Source organism: Globicephala melas, chromosome 8 (assembly GCF_963455315.2).
Source record: "Globicephala melas chromosome 8, mGloMel1.2, whole genome shotgun sequence".
Taxonomy (NCBI): domain Eukaryota; kingdom Metazoa; phylum Chordata; class Mammalia; order Artiodactyla; family Delphinidae; genus Globicephala; species Globicephala melas.
Genome location: NC_083321.1, coordinates 54,717,584 through 54,740,093, shown reverse-complemented (window position 1 = coordinate 54,740,093; position 22,510 = coordinate 54,717,584). Strand labels below are relative to the sequence as shown.

Genomic DNA, 22,510 nt, shown 5'->3' with positions numbered 1-22,510 from the left:
ATGGTGCAGTTACTTTGGAAAACAGTCTGGCAGTTCCTCAAAAGGTGAAACATAGAGTTACCATATGACCCAGAATTTCCAATCCTAGGTATGTGCTGAATGATTTTGTTTATATGAAACATCTAGAATAGGCACATCTATAGCAACAGAATGTAGTAGTTGCCAGGAGCTGGAGGGAGGGAAGAATGGGTAGTGACTGCTAATGGTTATGGGGTTTCCTTTGGGGTGATAAATATATTCTGGAGTTAGTAGTGGTAGCTATTGTACAAGGTTATGACAAAAAATCCATTGAATTGCATACTTTAAAACTCTAATGGTGAGCTTAATGTTATGTGTATTATATCGAGAGAGAGAGAGAATGAAAGAAATAGTTACTTTTTACTTGGAACTTTGTCATTATGGCTTAGGAGTTTGAAAATCACTTGGTCAGCCTTATGCAGTGTCAACCATACACTAATAGCTTACCTCAGTTCCTGTTTCTCTCCAATCCCAAGCCCGACTTCCCCCTGGCCACACTTTGCAGTCCTTATAGATTTTAGTAGAGCCGTGTACTTTCATTTGCCCCCATGAGAGGGAAGCAATTTCAGGGGAAGACATAAGGAACTTAATTGAACTCTGAAATTAAAAGAAAAATACACTAAATCAGTTTTAAAGTAAGGTTGAAACAGCTCCAAAATACAGGAGCTATACTATAAACAGAATGTATTTCAAATTATAATGCTGTATACAAAATATAGTAAGCCCTGGTCCTCTATGAGTTAAGAAGCATCTTTCTCATTTATGTGGTTGTCACTTCTTCTCCAGAGGTCTAAAAAGTGAAATGTTTTTCTTGGGATCCTGAATCATCCAACCATGGAAACTAGATACTACAATTACTTCTCAGACGCTGGAGGGAATTCTCTGGATTTTTTTTTGTTTTTGTGGCACGCGGGCCTCTCACCGCCGCGGCCTCTCCCGTTGCGGAACACAGGCTCCAGACGCACAGGCTCAGCTGCTCTGCGGCATGTGGGATTCTCCCGGACCGGGGCACGAACCCGTGTCCCTTGCATCGGCAGGCGGACTTTTAACCACTGCGCCACCAGGGAAGCCCCTCAGGATATTTTTGAGAGGTAAAATTAAAGGTGGAGATTTACTTCAGCATGATGGAGTGAGGAAGTTGACAAATCCTTTCCCTAAAAGCAGGTATAAAGCTGGACAAAACTGTCAAAATAAAAATTTGGCACTCTGGAAATAATATTAAAGATATATTGCAAACTGAAAAACGCTTATTCATGAAAACCACTGAATTTCAGATAAGAACAGTAAGATGTTTTGTTGTTCTTGCCTGGGATTACTCCCATGCCCCTACAACAGTTGTTGGCACAGAGGTTCAACTTGATTGGGGCAGGGCATGAAAACCAACAGTCTTGCTGCTAAGGCAGAGGAGGCTCACTTGATTTAGAGCATTTTCAGTTAACCTGGTGATTTCAGTGGCAAGTAAATATGGGTGGCAGGTGGCTCTGCTTCCTTAATATTGTAAGCCTGTTTGGAACAAGCAATGGATTGTCAGAGTAGACAGGGATTTAAAAGGAATTCCCAAGAGGTGCTTGATAAGCTCTCTATCCAGAGTGGAGCAAAGGCTGTGAGCATATGCATCAAAGACAGGAATAGGCCTAAGTCATGGAAATGTTCTGGGCCAATGGAGCCTATAGAACATGCAAAGTGAAGAGGTGAGGGGGCTCAGAAGGACTCAGAAGAATGTAAGAGCCAGGGAAGAGATGAAAACATCTGAACATTGAATGTACTCCCCAGCACAGACACTGATCCATCAGTAGAGAGGGTTAAGTCTTACTGGCTTGAGGTGTTTGAACACAATCTTTGGCTGTACACTAAGACATATAGGCACAGAGGAGACCCCCTAGGAAGCCAAGCTTAAAAGTAAAAACAAGGGGAACTCCCTTACGGTCCAGTGATTAGGACTTGGCACTTTCACTTCTGGGACCAGGGTTCAATCCCTGGTTGGGGAGTTCCCACAAGCCATGTGGCACGGAGGAAAAAGAAAAAAGAGAGAAAAAAAAAGCCCTTAATACAGATTTCAGTGGCCACACATTGCATGGGAGACAGAATCCACAGATTTAGTTGAGGCAAGTGACTAAACAGAAACAAATAAACTAAGAACAACAATGTAGGGGGAAAATCCAAATGCAGACTCTATAATACATTATCTAAAATACCCAGTTTTCAATAAAAAATTACAAGACATGCAAAGAAACAAAAAAATGTGACTCATACTCATCAACTGAAACAGTATGTGAGCACTCCCATATATTTGATTTAGCAAAGACTTCAAAGAAGCTACTCTAAATATGTCCAAAGAACTAAAGGAAACTATTCATAAAGAATCAAAATTATGATGAAACAGGGGACGGGCAAGTTAGGGGGATGGGATTAAGAGATACAAAATGCTCTATATAAAATAGATACGCAACAAGGATATATTGTATAGCACAGGAAATTATAGCCATTATCTTGTAACTTTTAGTAGAGTATAATTTGTAAAAATACTGAATCACTATGTTGTATACCTAAAACTAATATAACGTTGTAAATCAACTATACCTCAGGGACTTCCCTGGTGGTCCAGTGGTTAACAATCCACCTTCCAGTGCAGCGGACGCGGGTTCCATCCCTGGTCAGGGAACTAAGATCCCGCATGCCGCAGGGCAACGAAGCCCGTGTGCTGCAACTACAGAGCCTGCATGCCACAACTACAGAGGCTGTGTGCTGCAACTAAGACCCGACGCAGCCAAAAATAAATAAATAAATATTTAAAGAAAACTATACTTCAGTGTAAAAACTATGACAATGACTCAATGAATATAGAATCTCAATAAAGAGACATTTCAAAAAAGAATCAAATGGGAATTCTAGCATTGATAAGTACAATAGCTAAAAGGTGCTTGATTCAGGTTTCTCCAGAGAAACAGCACGAGTAGACTATATATATTAACAGATTTATTTCACAGAAGTGGCTCATGCAACTGTGGGGATTGGCTAGTGCAAAATGTGCAGGGCAGGCTGGCAGGCTGCTCTCAGGCAAGAGTTGTCATTTCAGTATTGACGTGTTATTTCTTCTTCCTCAAGGAAACCTCACTTTTCCTTTTGCAGCCTTTCAACTAATTGAATGAGGCCTTCCAAGAGTATTGAGGATAATCTTCTTTATTTAAAAGTCAACTAATTGTAGATGTAAACTAGGTCCACAAAACACCTTCACAGCAGCACCTAGATTAGTGTTTGATTGGATAACTGAGTGCTATAGCCCAGCCAAACTGACACACAAAATTAACCATCACAGTCTACTCCTTGTTAATATGGTACCTATATACATGTCCTTAAACTGTATTTAATCTCCAAATAAAGACAATAACAAAGTGATATTTCTCCCTAATATTAATAACTACTAACCTATTTTTAAAATGTGTAATATAACAAAGGACATAAACACACTATCTTTGGTGCTATGGGAGGAAGACACAAATTTATAAAACATGATTCTTGTTGAGAAGTTAATATTACACTAGAGGAGAGAAGACATATGCAAATTACTAACAATTTTTTAAAGGTGACTTTTAAAAATTACAAGGTAACTTTTGAAAAGTGGTATAAGGAAATTGTAACGAACTGTTATGAGGGTTGAGAGAGACTTCTGTACTAGTCTGCTAGAGTTTCCATAGTAAAATAACAAAGACTGGGTAGCTTAAACAACAGAAATTTATTTTCTCATAGTCTGGAGACTGGAAGTCCAAGATCAAAGTGCCAGCAGGGCTGGTTTCTGGTGAGACCTCTGTTCCTGGCTTGCAGATGGATTCTTTCTTGCTTTGTCCCCACATGGCCTTTTCTCTGTTCATGAGCACTCTTGATGTCTTTTCCTTTTCTTATAAAGATACCAGTCCCATTAGAGCCCCAATCCTCACGGCCTCATTTAACTTTAGTTACCTCCTTAAAGGCTCTATTTCCAAATATAGTCCCATTGAGGATTAGGGCTTCAACATATGAATTTTGGGGAGGCACAGTTTGGTCCATAGTAGCTATCCTATGGCAGTACTACACAGTCTTGATTACTGTGGCTTTGTAGTCACTTTTGAAACCAGGAAGTGTGAGACCTTCAACTTTGTTCATCACTTAAAAAACCGTTTAGGATATCCTGGGTTCCTTGCACTTCCATATTAATATTAGGACCAACTTACACATTTCTACAAAAAAGCCAACATAATTTTTCTTTCAGTAAAAATAATTATTTCATCAGAGAAATTGGTTTCAGCCTTGCTCTTAAGAAATAAGAATAGACTGATGCATAAAAAAAAATTAAGAAAAAAATTAAGAAAAAAGATGGTAAGGCACTTCTAAAAGTGTTTCTTCAATGAATACAATTCTATTACAACAGAGAATTCAGTTTTCATTAAGAGAAAGAACCAGAAAATGGCTGGATTAAATCTTGTTTATTACTTCTTTTTATTGTCATATATTTTCCTATGAAACTATTTTGAAGACCATAGATTCCTACTTCTGTTGACATTTAACAGTTTTTTCACTACATATAACATATCCATATACTTCTAGAAGTATTTCTTGTAAAAGTGAGTTTTAAACAAACCTAAGTAAATTTGCTTGTTACTAATTAGGAATTCCCAAACTGGCTCCACAACTGAATCCAGTTCACTTCAATATACATTTGCCAGGCTTACAATATCTGTAAAAAAAATTGTGTGACAAATGCAAAGATAATATGTTGGAGAGACAGAAATATGTATAAATTATTCCATTATACGGCAGACTGTTATCAATGTAATTTGACAAAATTGAAGGCTAAGCCATTAAATTTTAAAATCAAAGCATAATTACATTCAATTAAATGCAGAAATATCTTTTAGAGTTCAAGAGTTTTCACAAATGTATAAACTTGCTAGTCATGAAACAGAATGTATCTCGAAATTTCCCTTGTGCACCTTTCTAGTCAGTCCCCTTCCAAGCTCAAAAGAAGCTTTTGATTTCTATTCCCATATATTAGCCAGACCTTCATATTGATGGAATTTTACAGTACCTACTCTTTTGTGTTTTTCTTCTTTCACTCAAAATGCTTTTGAGATTCACCTATGTTGTAATATATATCAAGTGTGTATCAGTCTGAGTAGTAGTCTGTTGAAAGACTATATCATAATTTATTTACCCATTCTTCTTCTGATGAGCATTTTGTTTCTTTTTGGTATTTTGAATAAACTAGTCACTAATTCTGAATGCAAAACTATTTTGTCTTTTCCCCTAAGAGAATGTGAAATTTGAACTATCTTAAGAAATTTCTTATTCATAAATAAAGACTGAGTGTAGGTAATTTAATGCTTATTTAAAGGCTTCTTTATGGAAGTAGCAGTAAATCAATTACAGTTTTTTTTTAAAGCTACTTATTTTTTCTATCTTTACCTTTTAGTTTGATATATATAATGCAATTATTTAACTATGTAAATTGGGATTAAATTCTTGTAACCCACAAATTCTCTTAGCCCAAGGCAAGAAGAGACGGTGCTTATCATTTATTTTTTTTCCAAGAACAGACTTAGTGAAGGTATGACCTAAACCTTGCTTTGTAGTACAACATCTCTCATCTTTTGGGTAGATATAACTTTTGATGCCCAAGGACTTTGTTCTAATGCCAATCTTGATTACAAAAGCAGAAACTCTAACCTTATTTATCAGTCCCCGCTTTGAGTAACAGTGTCAGCACTGAGAAAAGAAAAAAATTATATAAAGCTTTTTTTTTAGAAAGTTATATTTACAATCCCATGGGAGAGCAGGTGAGGTGCTGGAAAAGCTGAAAGCGAAGAGAGAGAAAGGAAAGAGGCAGGGGGGTAGTGTTCAGAAAACGATATAACTAAATCTTTCTTTTGGTTTGAAGGGTTTTTTTCCATCAAAATTCATTCACAAAGATATGATTTTATTTAATATTGTGTACCTGCCTTTCATTTAAGGTCAATTAAGTTATGATCTTATGAAGATTTTTGTATCTTTGCAAAACTGGTAAGTTCTGGGTCAAATTTTTCTTAAACTGGGGTCTTCAGGGCCCCAGGTATAGAGATATATATACTTGGGAGTTTGAGAGTTCTACCAATATATTTCAGTTTATTTATTTATTTTTTTAATTGAGGGATAGTTGATGAACAACATTATATAAGTTTCAGGTGTACAACACAGTGATTCACACTTTTAAAACACAATTTTTAAAGGTTATACTATATTTACATCCATTATATTGTAAAATATTGGCTATATTCCCTGGTATACAATATATGTTTTAGTTTAGTTCTGTTTCATTTCAGTGTTGTTTAACATATTTTACTACACATTAAATTAAGACTTCTCTTTTGCTATGATAATTCATCACATTTTCCTAAAGTGAGACTTTTCTTTCTTTTTTTTTTAACTTTTTTTTTTAAACATCTTTATTGGAGTATAATTTCTTTACAATAGTGTGTTAGTTTCTGCTTTATAACAAAGTGAATCAGATATACATACACATATATCCCCATAAAAATATGGAATGCTTCACGAATTTGCATGTCATCCTTGCGCAGGGGCCATGCTAATCTTCTCTGTATCATTCCAATTTTAATATATGTGCTGCCGAAACGAGCACTTTTTAAACTTTTCTATTGTGGCACAATATACATAACATAAATCTTACCATTTTAACCATTTTTAAGTGTGTAGTTCAATGGCATGAAGTACATTCATATTGCTGTATAGACTTTAATTACATCAGTATTTCTTAAACTGATATTTTCAAGAGCATTTGTAAATTTTATTTTTCTTTTTTATAAAATTAATTTTTATTGGCATATCTTTACAATGTTGTGTTAGTTTCTACTGTACAGCAAAATGAATCAGCTATACATATACATATATCCCCTCTTTTTTGGATTTCCTTTCCATTTAGGTCACCACAGTGCTTTAAGTACAATTCCTGTGCTATACAGTATGTTCTCGTTAGTAATCTATTTTATACATAGTATCTATAGTGTATATGTGTCAATCCCAATCTCCCAATTCCTCCCCCTCCCAGTATTTGTAAATTTTAAAAGAACATTTTTTTCCTTTAAAAAGGGTTTGTAGGGACTTCCCTGGTGGTGCAGTGGTTAAGAATCCGCCTGCCAAAGTAGGGGACACAGGTTCGAGCCCTGGTCTGGGAAGACCCCACATGCCGTGGAGCAACTAAGCCCCAGCACCACAACTACTGAGCCTGCGTGCCACAACTACTGAAGCCCACATGCCTAGAGCCCATGCTCCACAGCAAAGAGAAGCCACCATAATCGCACTGCGACGAAGAGTAGCCGCTGCTCGCCACAACCAGAGAAAGCCCGCGCACAGCAACAAAGACCCAACACAGCCAAAAATAAATAAATAAAATTTTAAAATAAATAAATTAATAAAAAGGTTTGTAATTTTTTTTTTAAGTTTTTTGCTGCACCCCACTGGTATGTGGGATCTTAGTTCCCCGACCAGGGATCGAACCCTCACCTCCTGCATTGGAAGGCAGAGTCTTAACCATTGGACTGATGGGGAAGTCCCCAAAAGGGTTTGTATATTATTTGAGATTAAGAATCAGTATTCTAGGTAATAAAGTCCTCTTATAATATAGAATTTTTTTCTCTTGATAAACGAGTATTCTTTCTTTCTTTAGATAATAAGTCTGATATAGAACATTACAGTTTTTCCCTTTTTTACCTAGAAATGCAGAAGAAAATTCAATTTTTTTTTTTGAAAATTCAATTTTTAATTGTGGTAATCATTTTTTCTGTTCCCAATATAATTACTTGCCTATATATTTCTTTATTTTCCTTTAATTATAAATGGTCCTATTTTAAATGGTTTATATTATACTTTGAAATTCTTTTTAGTAAGTAGATACTATATAAATTTTAAATGCGCACTGAAATTTTTGGCTCAAAGTAGTAAACTATCAATTACAAATAGCTGAACTCTATCTAAGTTTTAGGAATTTTCTTCAATAGTAGCAACTAATATTTTTAAAGTATTTACAGTGTGCCAGGGCACTGTGCTAATCAATGTACTGTGAATTATCTAGTAAAATCCTATGTTGTAGGTACTATTATCACCCCGACTTTACAGAGGTTCAAAGAAATAAAAAAATCTTCCGCAATGTCCTGAGGCGGTTCCGTTAGAAATCAAGTCTTGCTGAACTCCAAAGCTCAGGCTCTTAACCAAAATGCACATTGTATCCCAAGCCGCACATTTTACTTTGCATTACTGATGGTTTTTCCGAGATTCTTTGTGGGAGAATGCTCATTGCTTCTCCCAACGAAGCGGAACCCTGTCTTGTAACAAACTTTTTGCCCTTGCACAAAGTTTCCTACCATGTCCACCCTCAGTGCAGTCCTGGTCCACCCTCTGATCTTGGGCTGCTACAGAGCCTGGTCCCCAGATCTTCGTGCCTCAACAAAGCCCCTCCCCCTCACACGCTGGCAACCACAGCAGGGCCCTGTCCTCTCACACCTTGGTCCCTGTGAAGAGCCTGGTTCCTTTAGACCCTGATTTCCTAGCAGGGCCCCAACTCCGCAGACTAGTGATCCCGGCAGAGCCTCGTTCCATCAGGCCCTCGTCCCCCAGAGTTTTCAGACACTGCTTTCCAGCACAGGTGCGGTTCTTGTACCTTAGCAGTATCCCTCAGCAGACGTTCACTGAGACTTCTCCATACAAAGGTTCCAACCCAACCCCTAATTCAGGGCACCTCTCCACCTTTCCCTTCTCCACCTTTTTCTCAGAATCGTTTTTTTCCCCCCTATTCTGCTCTTTTGTTGCTTCTTATTCACTCTCCTCAACTTCCCCCACCATCTGGTGCCCCAGTTTCTGTCCCGGGAGTGCCCCCCCAAACTTACCCAACGCCCTCTCTCCAAGGAGCAGCGATCTCGAACGGCTCCCTGCTTTACCTCTCACCTTTGCTCCCGAGGACCCGGTTAGGCGATCCCCCCACGACTCGCGCGGCCCTGAAAAAGTCTTTTGGCCTGTTATCGAGTGCAGCTCCGCCCTCTTCAAGCCTATTGGTCACCGTTCCTAAAACTCCCGCCTCTCCAGCTTCCAGCCCGCCTCCCTGCCCCGCAGCCCTTGTTTTCATTCCCCTTGTCACACGAGGCAGTGGCGAACCCAAAGTGGGAGGAGCGAGGGAGGGGGGCGGAAAGAGAGCAGAAAGCGAAAGGCACGGGGCGCCTCTCTTTCCTACGTCTGACTAGGTTCTCGACTGCTCCGGGCCGCCGTTGTATTGTGGGATCGCTGCGCCGTGCCTGAGACGCTCGGATCCGCAGGGGCGCCCACTTGCTAGCGCCTCCTGTCGTCTGTAAGGTTGCCCTGCCATTCCTCGGCACCCCAACTCCCCCCACCCCCCTATCGCCTCCTCCTCCATCCTCCAGTTCAAAATGGCGGCGGCGGCGGCAGCGGCGGTGGCTATGGCTCCTCCGGGCTGCCCGGGTTCTTGCCCTAACTTCGCCGTAGTCTGCTCCTTCTTGGAGCGCTACGGGCCGCTGCTCGACCTGCCTGAGTTGCCGTTCCCCGAGCTGGAGCGGGTGCTGCAAGCTCCGCCGCCGGACGTCGGCAACGGAGAAGGTAAGCTAGGGGCCCGAACGCCCGGCGGGAAGCGGCCCTGGCATGCTCCTTCTCTCCGCTCTTCACAGACACCCCGGACCTCCGCGGCTCTGTCCTCCCGCTGGGGCGCAGTTCAGCCCGGGCGATCTTCTCCTCCCAGCCCCCGGGGTCTTGGGCAGTGGGGAGGCGGGGCGGAGGCCCCATAGAGCCACTCCGCCCGACGCCCAGCAGAGGTGGGGGCGTCGCGGGCTAGGTCTGGGCTGGGGGCGGGGAGGGGTCATTGTGCTGGTCGGCCGCCCCTGGGACTGCTATCCCGCGGCGAGGACCGGGCCCCCCAATCCTTCTCCCTCTCGGTGGCGGGGGAAGGGGAGCGCAGGTTCCGGCCAGCTTTGCGCTTTTCTCCTCTACTCCTCCCTCACTCCCTCCCCTCCTCCCACCATCCTCGCTACCATCTCCGGGGAGGCTGGGCTCATCTTCTCGGGGCGCCCCTTTCTCTCCCTCCACCTGGGTGGGCGGGGGCAGCGGACACTTCATCTCTCCCTCCCTCTAGTGGGAACTCCCCCGAGAGAGTCGGCTCTGGTCTCTTTTCCTTTCCCCTCCAGGGCTGGTTTAACCCCCCAAACTCCTTCCTCTGAGTCCGGAGGTTTGCTCCTCCTCCTTAGGAGGGGGTCCTCCTCCATTCTCGCTTTGGGGGGTGAAGTCGGTTCAGCTTCTCCACTTTGGAGGGTAGAGGGTTAATTTCTCCTCCCCCATAGTTTTCCTCCTTCCCACCTCCCCCCAAATAATAGAAGAGCATCTCCCCACTTTTCCAGTCCCTTCCCCCTTCATCCTGGCATAAGGCTTAGGGGAAGAAGAAGTCGCCCTCCCATTTGCAGGGTAGGGTGGGGTGGTTAGTATGTAGGGTGGAGGAGGGGCTCAGACGGAGGGGAAACAGTTGAAGAAGGTGCTTGTTGCTCATGTTTCTCTCTCTGGTGCCGCCGGTCTATTATTGGTGTTCGCAAGCGGTGCTCCTTCCACATAAGGCCACCGCGCGGCTTCAGGGCGCATGCTCTGCCCGGCCCCATTGAAACTTCCTGCTGCTGCTGCGGCGGCGGCGGCTGGTGGTTCTTTTCGCTGGAGCATCTCCGCGCTGCGCCTGCTGCCTCCAGCCCTCATTGAGCGCATACACTCACTCCCTCCCTATTTATTCCCGATCCATGCCTCTGCTTTCTGGCACATTTCTTTTTTCAGAGAAGGGTTTTTTTGTTGTACTCTGAGCATTGCCTTTATCTGGGAACAGCCCTTGGCTGGAGAAGAAACGTTTCCAAATAGGTCTTTTCCCCCCCCCCCTTTTTGTCCGTATTAGGTGGCCACAGTGGACTGGGTATTGTGCAAAACAGATAGCTATTTCCTTTACAAGAAATCAGGACTGCTCTTTAATTCTCCATGGAAATGAAGAAGTTTCTGTTAACAGAATATATTTACATAGCTAGGAAGAGCCCAAGTGTGAAGTTGTTCAAAATATTACCTATAGAGAAAATTATATTATGGCTACCAAAGACTCAAATTAATACAGCAGTTATGATACAGGCATATATCTCTTCTTACCTGCCCAGATCTCCTCTACCATTCATAAATTCTGGCAAATAAAAGATTATATTATATAAAGACTTCTGCAGAATTTCTTGAAAAGTTAAACTCCCCAATATAGTAATTTCAATTGCAATTTGATGGCTATCAAATTGTATTTACATTTCTTTTACGGAAATGATCATTATGAAGGAGAGTGGTCATTATGAAGGAGAGTGCCTTATAAGTTACTTTTAGGATACCTTGGGAAATGATGGTAATGTATCTGTAAGAGAGAAATGTGGGAATTTGAGGAAAGGGATTGCTGGTAAATTGTTTTTGGAATGTATTTGGACCAAGTTGGAATGCAGGCATAAATTTTCTGTCCTGGCATTATATTTTGGGTGGTATATAAGATTGCTTGCTTCTCCATTCCTTTTAAGTATTTTGGCCACTGCATTTGGCTTCTGTTAGTAACAAGAAAAAATATCAGAGTCAGTCTAATACTTCATGTTACTTTTCTATCTAGGATTGAACAATGGGCGACTAGCTAAGTAAAAAATGAGAAGTAATACGAGTTGAGAGATTATACCAGTGGGTTCAGCCATGCATTACTGTTGGTATAGTTTCAACTATAATAATAGATCTTGTCATAAGGTGATCCAAGAATAATAACTAATGTTACGCAGTTCAAGATCCTTGGCAAGTGAAAAGTCTCTGCAGGTGAAATGCTGCTACTGTGCAGGGAAAAGATTTTCAGGCCTTTGGTGATGGTTAACCTACTTGTAGTAGTTGATAATACTGCTCCAACTAAGAAGATTTGGACTGAGTCTTGGGGAAGGAGTTGTGGTGTACTAGAAAGAGTTAAAAGATGTTGGTTTTAGTTGAACTAAATATTTTGCTGATAATCTCCGGACAGCTGAATCAACCTCTTGAATAGTGTAATAATATGTAGTTTGTGGGGCAAATTACTTAATTTCTATGGACCTCAGTTTCTTGAGTAAATAGAGGTAATATCTGAGGATCAAATGAAATGTTTTAAAAATCCTTTCATAAACCAAGTACTTATAAATATTCTTTTTTTTTTTTTGGACATGCCGCACTGCCTGCTGGATCTTAGTTCCCCAACCAGGGATTGAACCTGGACCTTGGTAGTGAAAGTGCCAAGTCCTAACCACTGGACCGCCAGGGAATTCCCTAAATATTCTTGTATTACAAATTTTATTAAAGATATTTGTGAGGTAGAAGACACAAAAGTACATTTGGAATGAAAATGTTAAATTTTTAGCTTGTAGTGAGAAAGGAGTTTAAGCACAGTCTAATGTTGAGCTGTTGTGCTCTTGGGGAAAAGTCTTGTTATAATCAAAGGAGTTTTGCTCTATATACATTTTAGTATTTTTAAAAGGCAGTTCTTAGTGCCATTTCAATAATCCTATTTTATAAAACTTCTGGTTTTTCCTAGTGCGATTATTCCTTAAAAGGTTTGTATATTCTTCTGAGTTGCCAGTTAAATTCTTTTTTACCTAGTCATTGTTGTAGGTATATCGACATTATGACATCTTTGAACAAGGCTGTATTTCTCTATATTGTCCTTGTTTAGGCCCTTTATGATGTTTCCCTTAAATTTTTGTTTATAAGTCTTAATTTGACATTATGGCTTCGGCTTAGAATGCTCTTCATCCCCTACAGTGTCAATTATTAAATTTGGTTTAAACTACTTGTTTAGTCTTAAGGCTATAAGCTACCATTTATTGAGCATTTACTATGTGCAAACATCAGCTCCTTATTTCTTACAACTATTCTCTGAGGTTGGTACTATTATTCCTATTTGGCAGGCATAGAAACTAAGGTTCAAGAGATTGATTCAGCTGTCCAGTGCCCAAGATTATACAGTTTTTGGTAGAATCTTAGATTTGTTATTGATATTAGTTAGAATAGGAAAAGAATGTGCCAACTGAAGGTATGTTTTATTCCCTCTCCCTCAGTCTACTGTAGCCCTCCCAATTCTGTGCTCTGTATGGACCTCCCCAGCTTCCTCTTGATGGGAGGTGGTTGATCAGGAGGTATGACTGTGAACAAAAGTGGACATTGACTTTGTGGAATTACCAACATCCAAGGCTCCCAAGTATCTTCCCTCTCCTCCAGAGGGCATTCTTCTTCAAGAGGAAAATATAGTTTTTCATTTTTTAAACATAGTCTTTGTATGGGTACTGATTGAGAAGTTATATGTATCTAATAACAGTCTATTAAGGTGTGTATGGATAAGGTTGACTGAGTTACTGTATAGTATTAAACAAGTTGAATCATTAGCTTTTTGGTTTGTTTTGGTTTTTTAATTTTTAGTGTAATTTTAGTTTTGATTTGTGTTTCGCATTTTTAAATGAATTGAAGTTTAACTCTTGAAGTCAAAATGTCAAGTATAAAAGGATATACCGGGTTTCCCTGGTGGCGCAGTGGTTGAGAGTCAGCCTGCCGATGCAGGGGACACGGGTTCGTGCCCTGGTCCGGGAAGATCCCACATGCCGTGGAGCGGCTAGGCCCGTGAGCCATGGCCGCTGAGCCTGCGCGTCGGAGCCTGTGCTCCGCGATGGGAGAGGCCACAACAGTGAGAGGCCCACGTACCGCAAAAAAAAAAAAAAAAAAAGGATATACCTTATTTTTTTAACTGGACTTGTGATTGTAACTTAATATGTTCTCTTCTGTTGGTGATAATCGAATTGTGTGACAGCAGTTTTTAGGTTCATTCATGAAGTAGAAAGATGACTTTACCATAACTAGAGTCACCATCTGTTGCTTTGAGCAAAAGATCTTACCAGGTACATGTGCCAGGAGTTGCATGGATCTACAGTGGTAGGCTGTTGGTGGTAGCATTGCTGGAACCACAACCTCGTTTGGTCGAAATGTCTAGTTTTGGCTCTTCCACCTTTGAAAGAAGAAATATTCTTTAGACATTTATTAGAGGGAAGGAGAGAAAGGTATTTCTTTTCCATCATTTTTGGTATATCACAGAGTTGAGGTAACCAAAAGTTATGGACGTTCGGAGGGAGGTTGTTGGCATTGTCCCAGAACTGGAGGTAATAGGGACAGGAGTTTTCTGGCTAAAATTGGGCCTGTTAATGAAAACTGACTTTCTTCTTTTTTAAATTACTAAAGAGTTTGCCTTGAAATTTACCAGTGTTGTTAAATTCTCAGCTAGTAAGGAAGGTAAGCATTTATTAGCTACTTCATTTACTTAATTTGTATGTTGAATATTTGCTATATTCTAAGTGCAGTAAACATTATGGTGATTATGTATTTTTTAAAATACCCATTTTTTTTTTTTTTTTGGCCACGCGGCTTGTGGGATTTTAGTTCCCGGACCAGGGACTGAAGCCAGGCCCTTGGCATTGAGAGCGCAGAGTCCTAACCACTGGACCACCGGGGAATTCCCTATGGTGATTATTTTAAAAAGACATTAAACATGGGCCCTTCTTTTAAGGATTTTCTAATCTAGTAAGAAGTAACAAAGCTGAGCTTGAGTTACTATCATCATTCAAATGCTTATTTTTTTCTCTGGGATTTTCTTTTTTATATATATAAATTTATTTATTTATGGCTGCGTTAGGTCTTCATTGCTGCGCGCGGGCTTTCTCTAGTTGTGGAGAGCAAGGGCTACTCTTTGTTGCAGTGAGCAGGCTTCTCATTGCGGTGGCTTCTCTTGTCGCGAAGCACGGGCTCTAGGCACGCAGGCTTCAGTAGTTGTGGCACGTGGGCTCAGTCGTTGTGGCTCGTGGGCTCTAGAGTGCAGGCTCAGTAGTTGTGGCGCACGGGCTTAGTTGCTCCACGGCATGTGGGATCCTCCCGGACCAGGGCTCAAACCCATGTCCCCTGCATTGGCGGGCGGATTCTTAACCCCTGCACCAGCGGGGAAGTCCCCTCTCTGGGGAGTTAGTAGTCTATGAATTCTAGTCTATAAGTTAATAGACTAAAATTATCTCTATGACAACTTTATGGTGAGATGTACAACCTCATATAGTGTGGGAAAGTAAGAACCCAAATTCAGACCCAAAGTACATTTTAGCCTGAATCATGTATTCAAGAAAGGTATTTATGTGTGTTCCTGGATTTGAGAAAATATCTTTGGCTCTCTACCTGATGGATATAGCCTTAATATACTGTGCCTGGGTGTTTTTGTTTTTCTGTTTTTACTGTGTGGCAGATCCCATTACAAAGGGTATCAGCGTGTTTTCTGTTTTCTTTTTATGTTAGAATTTTTGAAGTATCAAATATTGCTTGAGAGAGTAATCTGGGGCTTCATTTAAAAAAAAAAAGATTGATTCTTTCAACAAATGTTAATTGATTACCTAATGTGTGCCAGGTACACTATACACTGGGGATACATTGGTGAGCAAGATAGGTAAGATCCTTGTCCTTATGGAGCTCATATTTTAGCAGCAAAGATAGACAATGAAGCAGTGATTTTTTTAAAAAATGTTATTATATGAGCAAATATAGTGTACACTCTGTAATGATACATATTTTTAGTGAACTTTGTTTTATAATTTGTTTAGCTTTGTATTTATCCTATCTGTATGCCTTTTCCCCCTATATTTGTACAAGTTTATCTTAATAATTTTCTGGATGGTAGGATTATAAGTTGTTTTTTCTTTGTATCATATTTTTTCACATATCCTTTTCAATACTAATTGTGTATCTCTTTGGTAATCACAAAACAAATTATTTAAGAGTAGTCTTATACCAAGAAGTGAAATGGGTGAAAGTGGTCAAAAGGTACGGACTTGCAGTTTTAAAATAAATAAGTCGTGGGGATATAATGTACCGTTAATTTTACAATGTATAATTATACAATGTATAATGGTGAATATAGTTAATAATACTGCATTGTGTATTTGAAAGTTGCTGAGAGAATAAATCTCAAAAGTTCTTATCACAAGAAAAAAATTATAGTTATGTGGTGATGGATGTTAACTTATTGTGGTGATCATTTCACAATGTATACAAATATTGAATCATTTCGTACACCTGAAACTAATATAATGTTATATGTCAATTATATCTCAAAAAAAGAATTAAGAAAACTAGTTTTCTAAGAGGCTTTATAAAAGAAAAATTGAGTTGCTGCCTTATTTACTTTTAATCTTGAATTACCTCTCACCATGAATATTACCATCATCCACCCAAGTCACCCAGATCAGAAACCAAGGAGCCAACTTAGACCTCAGTCTCTCACATACTTTATTCCATGTCTTGAGTCTATTTCTTTATCCCGTTTTATATTCAACCTCACTTTTCTATCATCATTACTACTCTGTCTTAGTCAGGCTGAACTGCTTGCAGGTCTCTGAAGGTATGAAAGGTTGTTTCACATCTTTATGCCTTTTTTTCATCCTTCTACCTGAGTTGAATATTCTCTTTCCACCTTCCTTCCCTGGCCTGCTCACTGTACTCCTGCCCATCATTAATCTGCTCTTTAAGCACCAAGTGCTCATGTGAAATTTTTCCTGCTTTCTCTGTCTCTCAGGTTAAATTAACCATTTCTGCCATTTTACCGCACAGTGTCCTGTGTAGATTTTATATCACAATACTCATAACAGGGACTTCCCTAGTGGCACAGTGGTTAAGAATCTGCCTGCCAGTGCAGGGGACACGGGTGCAAGCCCTGGTCTGGGAAGATCCCACATGCTGTGGAGCAGCTAAGCCCCCGAGCCACAACTACTGAAGCCCGCACCCCTAGAGCCCTTGCTCTGCAACAAAGACAAGCCTCCTCAATGAGAAGCCTGCTCACAGTAATGAACAGTAGCCCCTGCTTGCTGCAACTAGAGAAAGCCCGCGCACAGCAACGAAGACCCAACGCAGCCAAAAATAAATAAATAAATACTCATAACACTTTTTGCACTTACAGTCTAGCCTATGAGACTTTAATCTCCTTGAGGGCAGGGGTAATGTTAATGAGACGAATAGTTTTTTCCCAATTTATTATAATGCCATGTTCTGTTCTAAAACTTCATTTTATTTATTTATTTATTTATCTATTTATTTATTTATTGCGGTACGCGGGCCTCTCACTGTTGTGGCCTCTCCCGTTGCGGAGCACAGGCTCCGGACGCGCGGGCTCAGAGGCCATGGCTCACGGGCCCAGCCCCTCCGCGGCATGTGGGATCTTACCGGACCGGGGCACGAACCCATGTCCCCTGCATCGGCAGGTGGACTCTCAACCACTGCACCACCAGGAAAGCCCTAAAACTTCATTTTAGAATTAAATCTTAGTTAAAGTTAACTTTTTAAAAAAATATTTTAAAAAATTTATTTATTTTATTTATTTATTTTTGGCTGCATTGGGTCTTCGTTGCTGCATGCGGGCTTTCTCTAGTTGTGGCGAGCAGGGGCTACTCTTCATTGTGGTGTGTGGGCTTCTCATTGCTTTAAGAGAGGAGGTGCATTGGGAATATAAAAGAGCAAATACCTAACTTTTCCCAGGGGATATCATAGCATCACTGTAGTTATTATGGAAATTTGGATGATTGAAGAGGAGATGGAAGAGCATTCCAGGTAGTGAACAGCATGGGAAAAGGCACAGAAGTGTGAAATAATATGGTGTGTCTAGGAAATTGCAACCAAACTTTAGGCATTAGCTTTCCAAAAGATTTGTGGTTGAGGAACTTCAGACCATGTGAGAAAATCACATTGGGACACATGAGTTATAAGCTCCTTAGAAGTATATTCTTTTTCTTTAAAGCAAAAAAAAAAAAAAGCACATGAAATAAAGGCAGCATGTCAATGACTTAGCTCCATAAAGAATTCATTTTGCTTTGTTCACTTTGTTTCTAGCATAGTACTTAGCATATAGTAGATGCCCAAATGTTGGTTGAAAGAAAAAATGTCACATATTTAAAATTAGTAATGATGGCTATTTTGATGTACTTTTAGTTTTTCTTTTTATCCTTTGCTTGCTAGAGAGTTGTCATGGTGTAACTCTCCTTTTCATTTTGGGTATTGGTTATACAGATATGTACAGTTGACCCTTGAACAACAGGGGATTTAGGGATGCCAACCCTCAGTGTGGTGGAGAATCCGCATATAACTTCACAGTCAGCCATCCGGCTGTCTCTGTATGGAGTTCCGTGTTGGCAGATTCAACCAATTGCATATCACATAGTTCAACCAACTGTAGATGGTGTGGTATTGTAGTGAATAAAATCTGTCTGTAAGTGGACCTATGCAGTTCAAACCCTTGTTGTTCAAGGGTCCACTGTACTACTAAATCCCCCTCTCTCCACTTTTTTTTTTTCTTTTTCTTTCTTCCTTTCCTCCCTCCCTCCCTCCCTCCTTCCTTCCTTCCGACTTTCCTCCCAGGTCCTCTCCATCTTGGGTTTTATTATTACTATTATTATTTTTAAATGGGAAGTATACTTTTATTATTATTATTTTTTCTATATTTATTTATTTATTTTTGGCTGCATTGGGTCTTCGTTGCTGCGCCTGGGCTTTATCTAGTTGCGGCGAGCGGGGGCTACTCTACCAATTCTGTTTTTGGCTTATATGGTTGTACCAGGTCTTCCCCCCCATTTATTAATTAATTAATTAATTTATTTATTTTGGCTGTGTTGGGTCTTCATTGCTGCACACTCTAGTTGTGGCACTCTAGTTGTGGCAAGCGGGGGCTACCTTTGTTGTGGCGCACGGGCTTCTCATTGTGGTGGCTTCTCTTGTTGTGGAGCATGGGCTCTAGGCGCGCGGGCTTCAGCAGTTGTGGCTTGCAGGCTCAGTAGTTGTGGCACATGGGCTTAGTTGTTCCACGGCATAAACCTGTGTCCCCTGCATTGGCAAATGGATTCCTAACCACTGCACCACCAGGGAAGCCCTGGTTGTACCAGGTCTTAAGTGCATGCCAAAGCATATGTGTTAACCTCTGTCTTCTAAGCTTATTACTTTTTATAGGACTCCTCAGAGTATAGTTTTAAAATCCACTTTTTCTTTTACCTGTCTGAAGTCATCTCAGGGAAAAGTCATTATTACTTCTCTGCTAGTTACTTTTTAAATAAAAAAAAATTCTCAGCTAAATTTCTCTGAATTGTTTTATATCATCTCCACCAGGGGTAACTTGAAGTTCTTATTTTTTTTTTTTTTGCGGTACGCGGGCCTCTCACTGTTGTGGCCTCTCCCGTTGTGGAGCACAGGCTCTGGACGGGCAGGCTCAGCGGCCGTGGCTCACGGGCCCAGCTGCTCCGCGGCATGTGGGATCTTCCCGGACCGGGACACAAACCCGTGTCCCCTGCATCGGCAGGCGGACTCTCAACCACTGCGCCACCAGGGAAGCCCAGTAAAGCTTTTTTTAACTGAGATATTTTGTCATTTTCATTTGCAAAAAAAATTTTGTTGTAATTTTAGAGATTGCTGCGTTCTGCTGGGTAAAGATTTGTTAGTTGTTAGACATTCTGTTTCCCCCTCCCCACAAATAAAGAGATGGAACTTCAAATAAATTGAAATGCCACTCTAAATAAATAGATATGTTAAATATGTAGTGTGGATTGAGTCCATTATATAGATGAGAATACTTAAGTAAATATATGTCCTTTGTGTGTGTTGATAGTTGATGAGTAATTCTTGATTAATCTTGAAAGATTATTTAACAGAAATTTTGAGTTGAATTCCTTTTTAGGAGTGACTCTCCAACTGTTACACATGCTATTAGACACCATGTAGTAACTCAAACCTGTATTGTTCCTTGAGTTATAGTTTAAGTCTTGTCTCATGCCATTTAATTAGTAAAGGATAGCTCCATCATTTTGAAAGACAAAATGTTACTATGTATACTTCTTAAGCTAGAATTATCAATAATGTAAATAATTGTATCTACAAGGAAATTAATATTGGGAGATTTTTTCCATTTTTTTTCTGAGGGTGATACTAGAGGACAGTAAGTTGCCTTTTTTGTATTTTATTTATTTAATTAATTTATTTTTTAACATCTCAACTGGAGTATAATTGCTTTACAATGTTTTGTTAGTTTCTGCTGTATAACAAAGTGAATCAGCTATATGCATACATATATCCCCATATCCCCTCCCTCTTGCGTCTCCCTCCCACGCTCCCTATCCCACCCCTCTAGGTGGTCACAGAGCACTGAGCTGATCTCCCTGTGTTATGCAGCTGCTTCCCACTAGCTATCTATTTTACATTTGGTAGTGTATATATGTCAGTGCTACTCTCTAACCTTTCCCCCTCCCTGTGTCCTCAGTAAGTTGCTTTAATAACTCAAGCAATTTAAGAATCTTAACAGGCTTCCTCCCTGATCCTGTCCCACACCCAACCTGTCATGTTTTAATTAGCTGGGATTTTAGTTCCATATTGTCATTCTTTTTTTTAAAATTAATTAATTTTTTGGCTGCATTGGATCTTCATTGTTGCGTGTGGGCTTTCTCTAGTTGTGGCGCACGGGCTTCACATTGCAGCGGCTCCTCTTGTTGCGGAGCATGGGCTCTAGGCGCGCGGGCTCAGTAGCTCTGGGGCTCAGTAGCTGTGGTGCACGGGCTTAGTTGCTCCGTGGCATGGGGGATCTTCCCGAACCAGGGCTTGAACCTATGTCCCCTGCATTGGCAGGTGGATTCTTAACCACTGTGCCACCAGGGAAGTCTTTGTAATTTATTTATATTTATGTTTCTCAACAATTATTTAAATTAAACTGTATGTTTTACTAGTTTTTTCACTCACCACTGTTTTTGATTCCCACATTTTTCCTTTCAGATTCATTCTTTTGCTGTAGTACATTCTTTTTCAAACAGGATTTCTAAGAGGTGAATTTTGAGTTCTTGCATGTCTGAAAATATATTTATTTTGTTCTCTGTTCTGACTGCCCATTTAGATTGAATACAGTATTCTAGTATTCAAAAATAATTTCCCCCAGAGCTTTGATGATACTGCTCTTCTGTCTTCTAGGATCCACTGTTGCTGTTGAGAAATCTGTCAGTCTGATGCTTTTCGTTTATGAGTTTCTTTTTCTTCGTGATTTTTATGATTTTTTTTTCTTAATCCCCAGAGTTCTGAGATTTTTTAGGGTCTGCTTTTTTCTTTCAATTTCCTTGCTTTTGCTTTTAGTGTGTGTGTGTGTGTGTGTGTGTGTGTGTTTGAAAGTGCGGAGTCCTAACCACTGGAAAGCCAGGGAATTCCCTTACTTTTACTTTTTAAGATGATAAAATTACAAATTTATTTGAAGTCCTCTGTATATTACTCCTGTTCTGATTCTCTTTTGTCTGTTCCCATAGGCAACCACTGTTCTGAATTTTGAAGTTTATTGTGCCCATGAACACTTTTATACTTTTATAAATAATACATTGTATGGATTTATATGCTTTTTTTTATACTTTTTTTTTTATAAGTTTGTTTTTGGCTGCATTGGGTCTTTGTTGTTGCACACGGGCTTTCTCTAGTTGAGGCAAGTGAGGGCAACTATTTGTGGCCGTGTGCAGGCTTCTCATTGTGGTGGCTTATCTTGTTGCGGAGCACAGGCTCTAGGTGCACAGGCTTCAGTAGTTGTGGCACCTGGGTTTCAGTAGTTGTGGCTCGCGGGCTCTAGAGCACAGGCTCAGTAGTTGTGGTGCATGGGCTTAGTCGCTCCACGGCACGTGGGATCTTCCCAGACCAAGGCTTGAACCCGTGTCCCCTGCATTGCCAGGTGGATTCTTAACCACTGTGCCACCAGGGAAGCCCTGGATTTATAGGCTTTAAAACTTTATATATAATCAATATAATACTATATGCATTCCTCTACAGCTTCCTTTATTGCCTCTCAACAGTATTTTTGAAACATATCCATGTTAATGCCTTACTGTTTTAGTTATTTACTTTAACTGCTGTATGGTTTTCTATTACATGAAAATACTGTAATTTTTTTTTTTAATTGGTGGATATTTAGGTTTGTTTTTGTGCTATTAAGAGTAATGTTGTAATGAATATTCTAGCAGCTTTGCCTAGAGGTAGAATTGCTGGGCTAAAGGGTATACAGTCATCCCTTGGTATCAATGGGGGATTGTTTCCAGGACCCCCTTGTATACCAAAATCCGAGGATGCTCAAGTCCTTTTATTTAAATGGCCTAGTGCAGTCTGCCGTCCATATCTGCAGGTTCTGCATCCAGGGATACAGAAGGTCCATTGTTTTCCTTTTAGCCTTGGTATAGCTGGATTGATTTCCAAATTAGCTTTATCAATTTATACATTGCCAATAGTGTATGAGGGTTCTCATTTATCCAGGTAATCAAATCATAGCATTGTCAGACTTTTTAAATATTTGATAATGTGGTTGTGAATTAGTTTCTTATTGCTCTGATAAGGTTGAACA

The 22,510-nt window shown here is 40.2% G+C and overlaps 2 protein-coding genes and 1 non-coding gene across 3 annotated transcripts in view; 1 reads left to right on the top strand and 2 right to left on the bottom strand.

Moving 5' to 3' along the window:
* Positions 1-9,200, bottom strand: part of AAMDC (adipogenesis associated Mth938 domain containing) — a 33,403-nt gene extending 24,203 nt beyond the window's left edge. The window contains exons 1-2 of the mRNA XM_030835976.3: positions 8,928-9,200; positions 466-615 (exon numbers count right to left, since the gene is read on the bottom strand). Of these exons, the coding sequence (XP_030691836.1) occupies positions 466-597 (132 nt within the window). The 5' untranslated portion in view covers positions 598-615; positions 8,928-9,200. The remainder of the gene's footprint in view (positions 1-465; positions 616-8,927) is intronic.
* Positions 6,561-6,667, bottom strand: LOC115841855 (U6 spliceosomal RNA). Its single transcript, XR_004035003.1, has one exon. It is a non-coding gene; the product is annotated as a U6 spliceosomal RNA (small nuclear RNA).
* A 50-nt stretch (positions 9,201-9,250) lies between the features above and the next one.
* RSF1 (remodeling and spacing factor 1) overlaps positions 9,251-22,510 on the top strand; it is a 172,172-nt gene continuing 158,912 nt past the window's right edge. Inside the window, exon 1 of the mRNA XM_030835968.3 lies at positions 9,251-9,648. Coding sequence (XP_030691828.1) covers positions 9,462-9,648 — 187 coding nt within the window. The 5' untranslated portion in view covers positions 9,251-9,461. The remainder of the gene's footprint in view (positions 9,649-22,510) is intronic.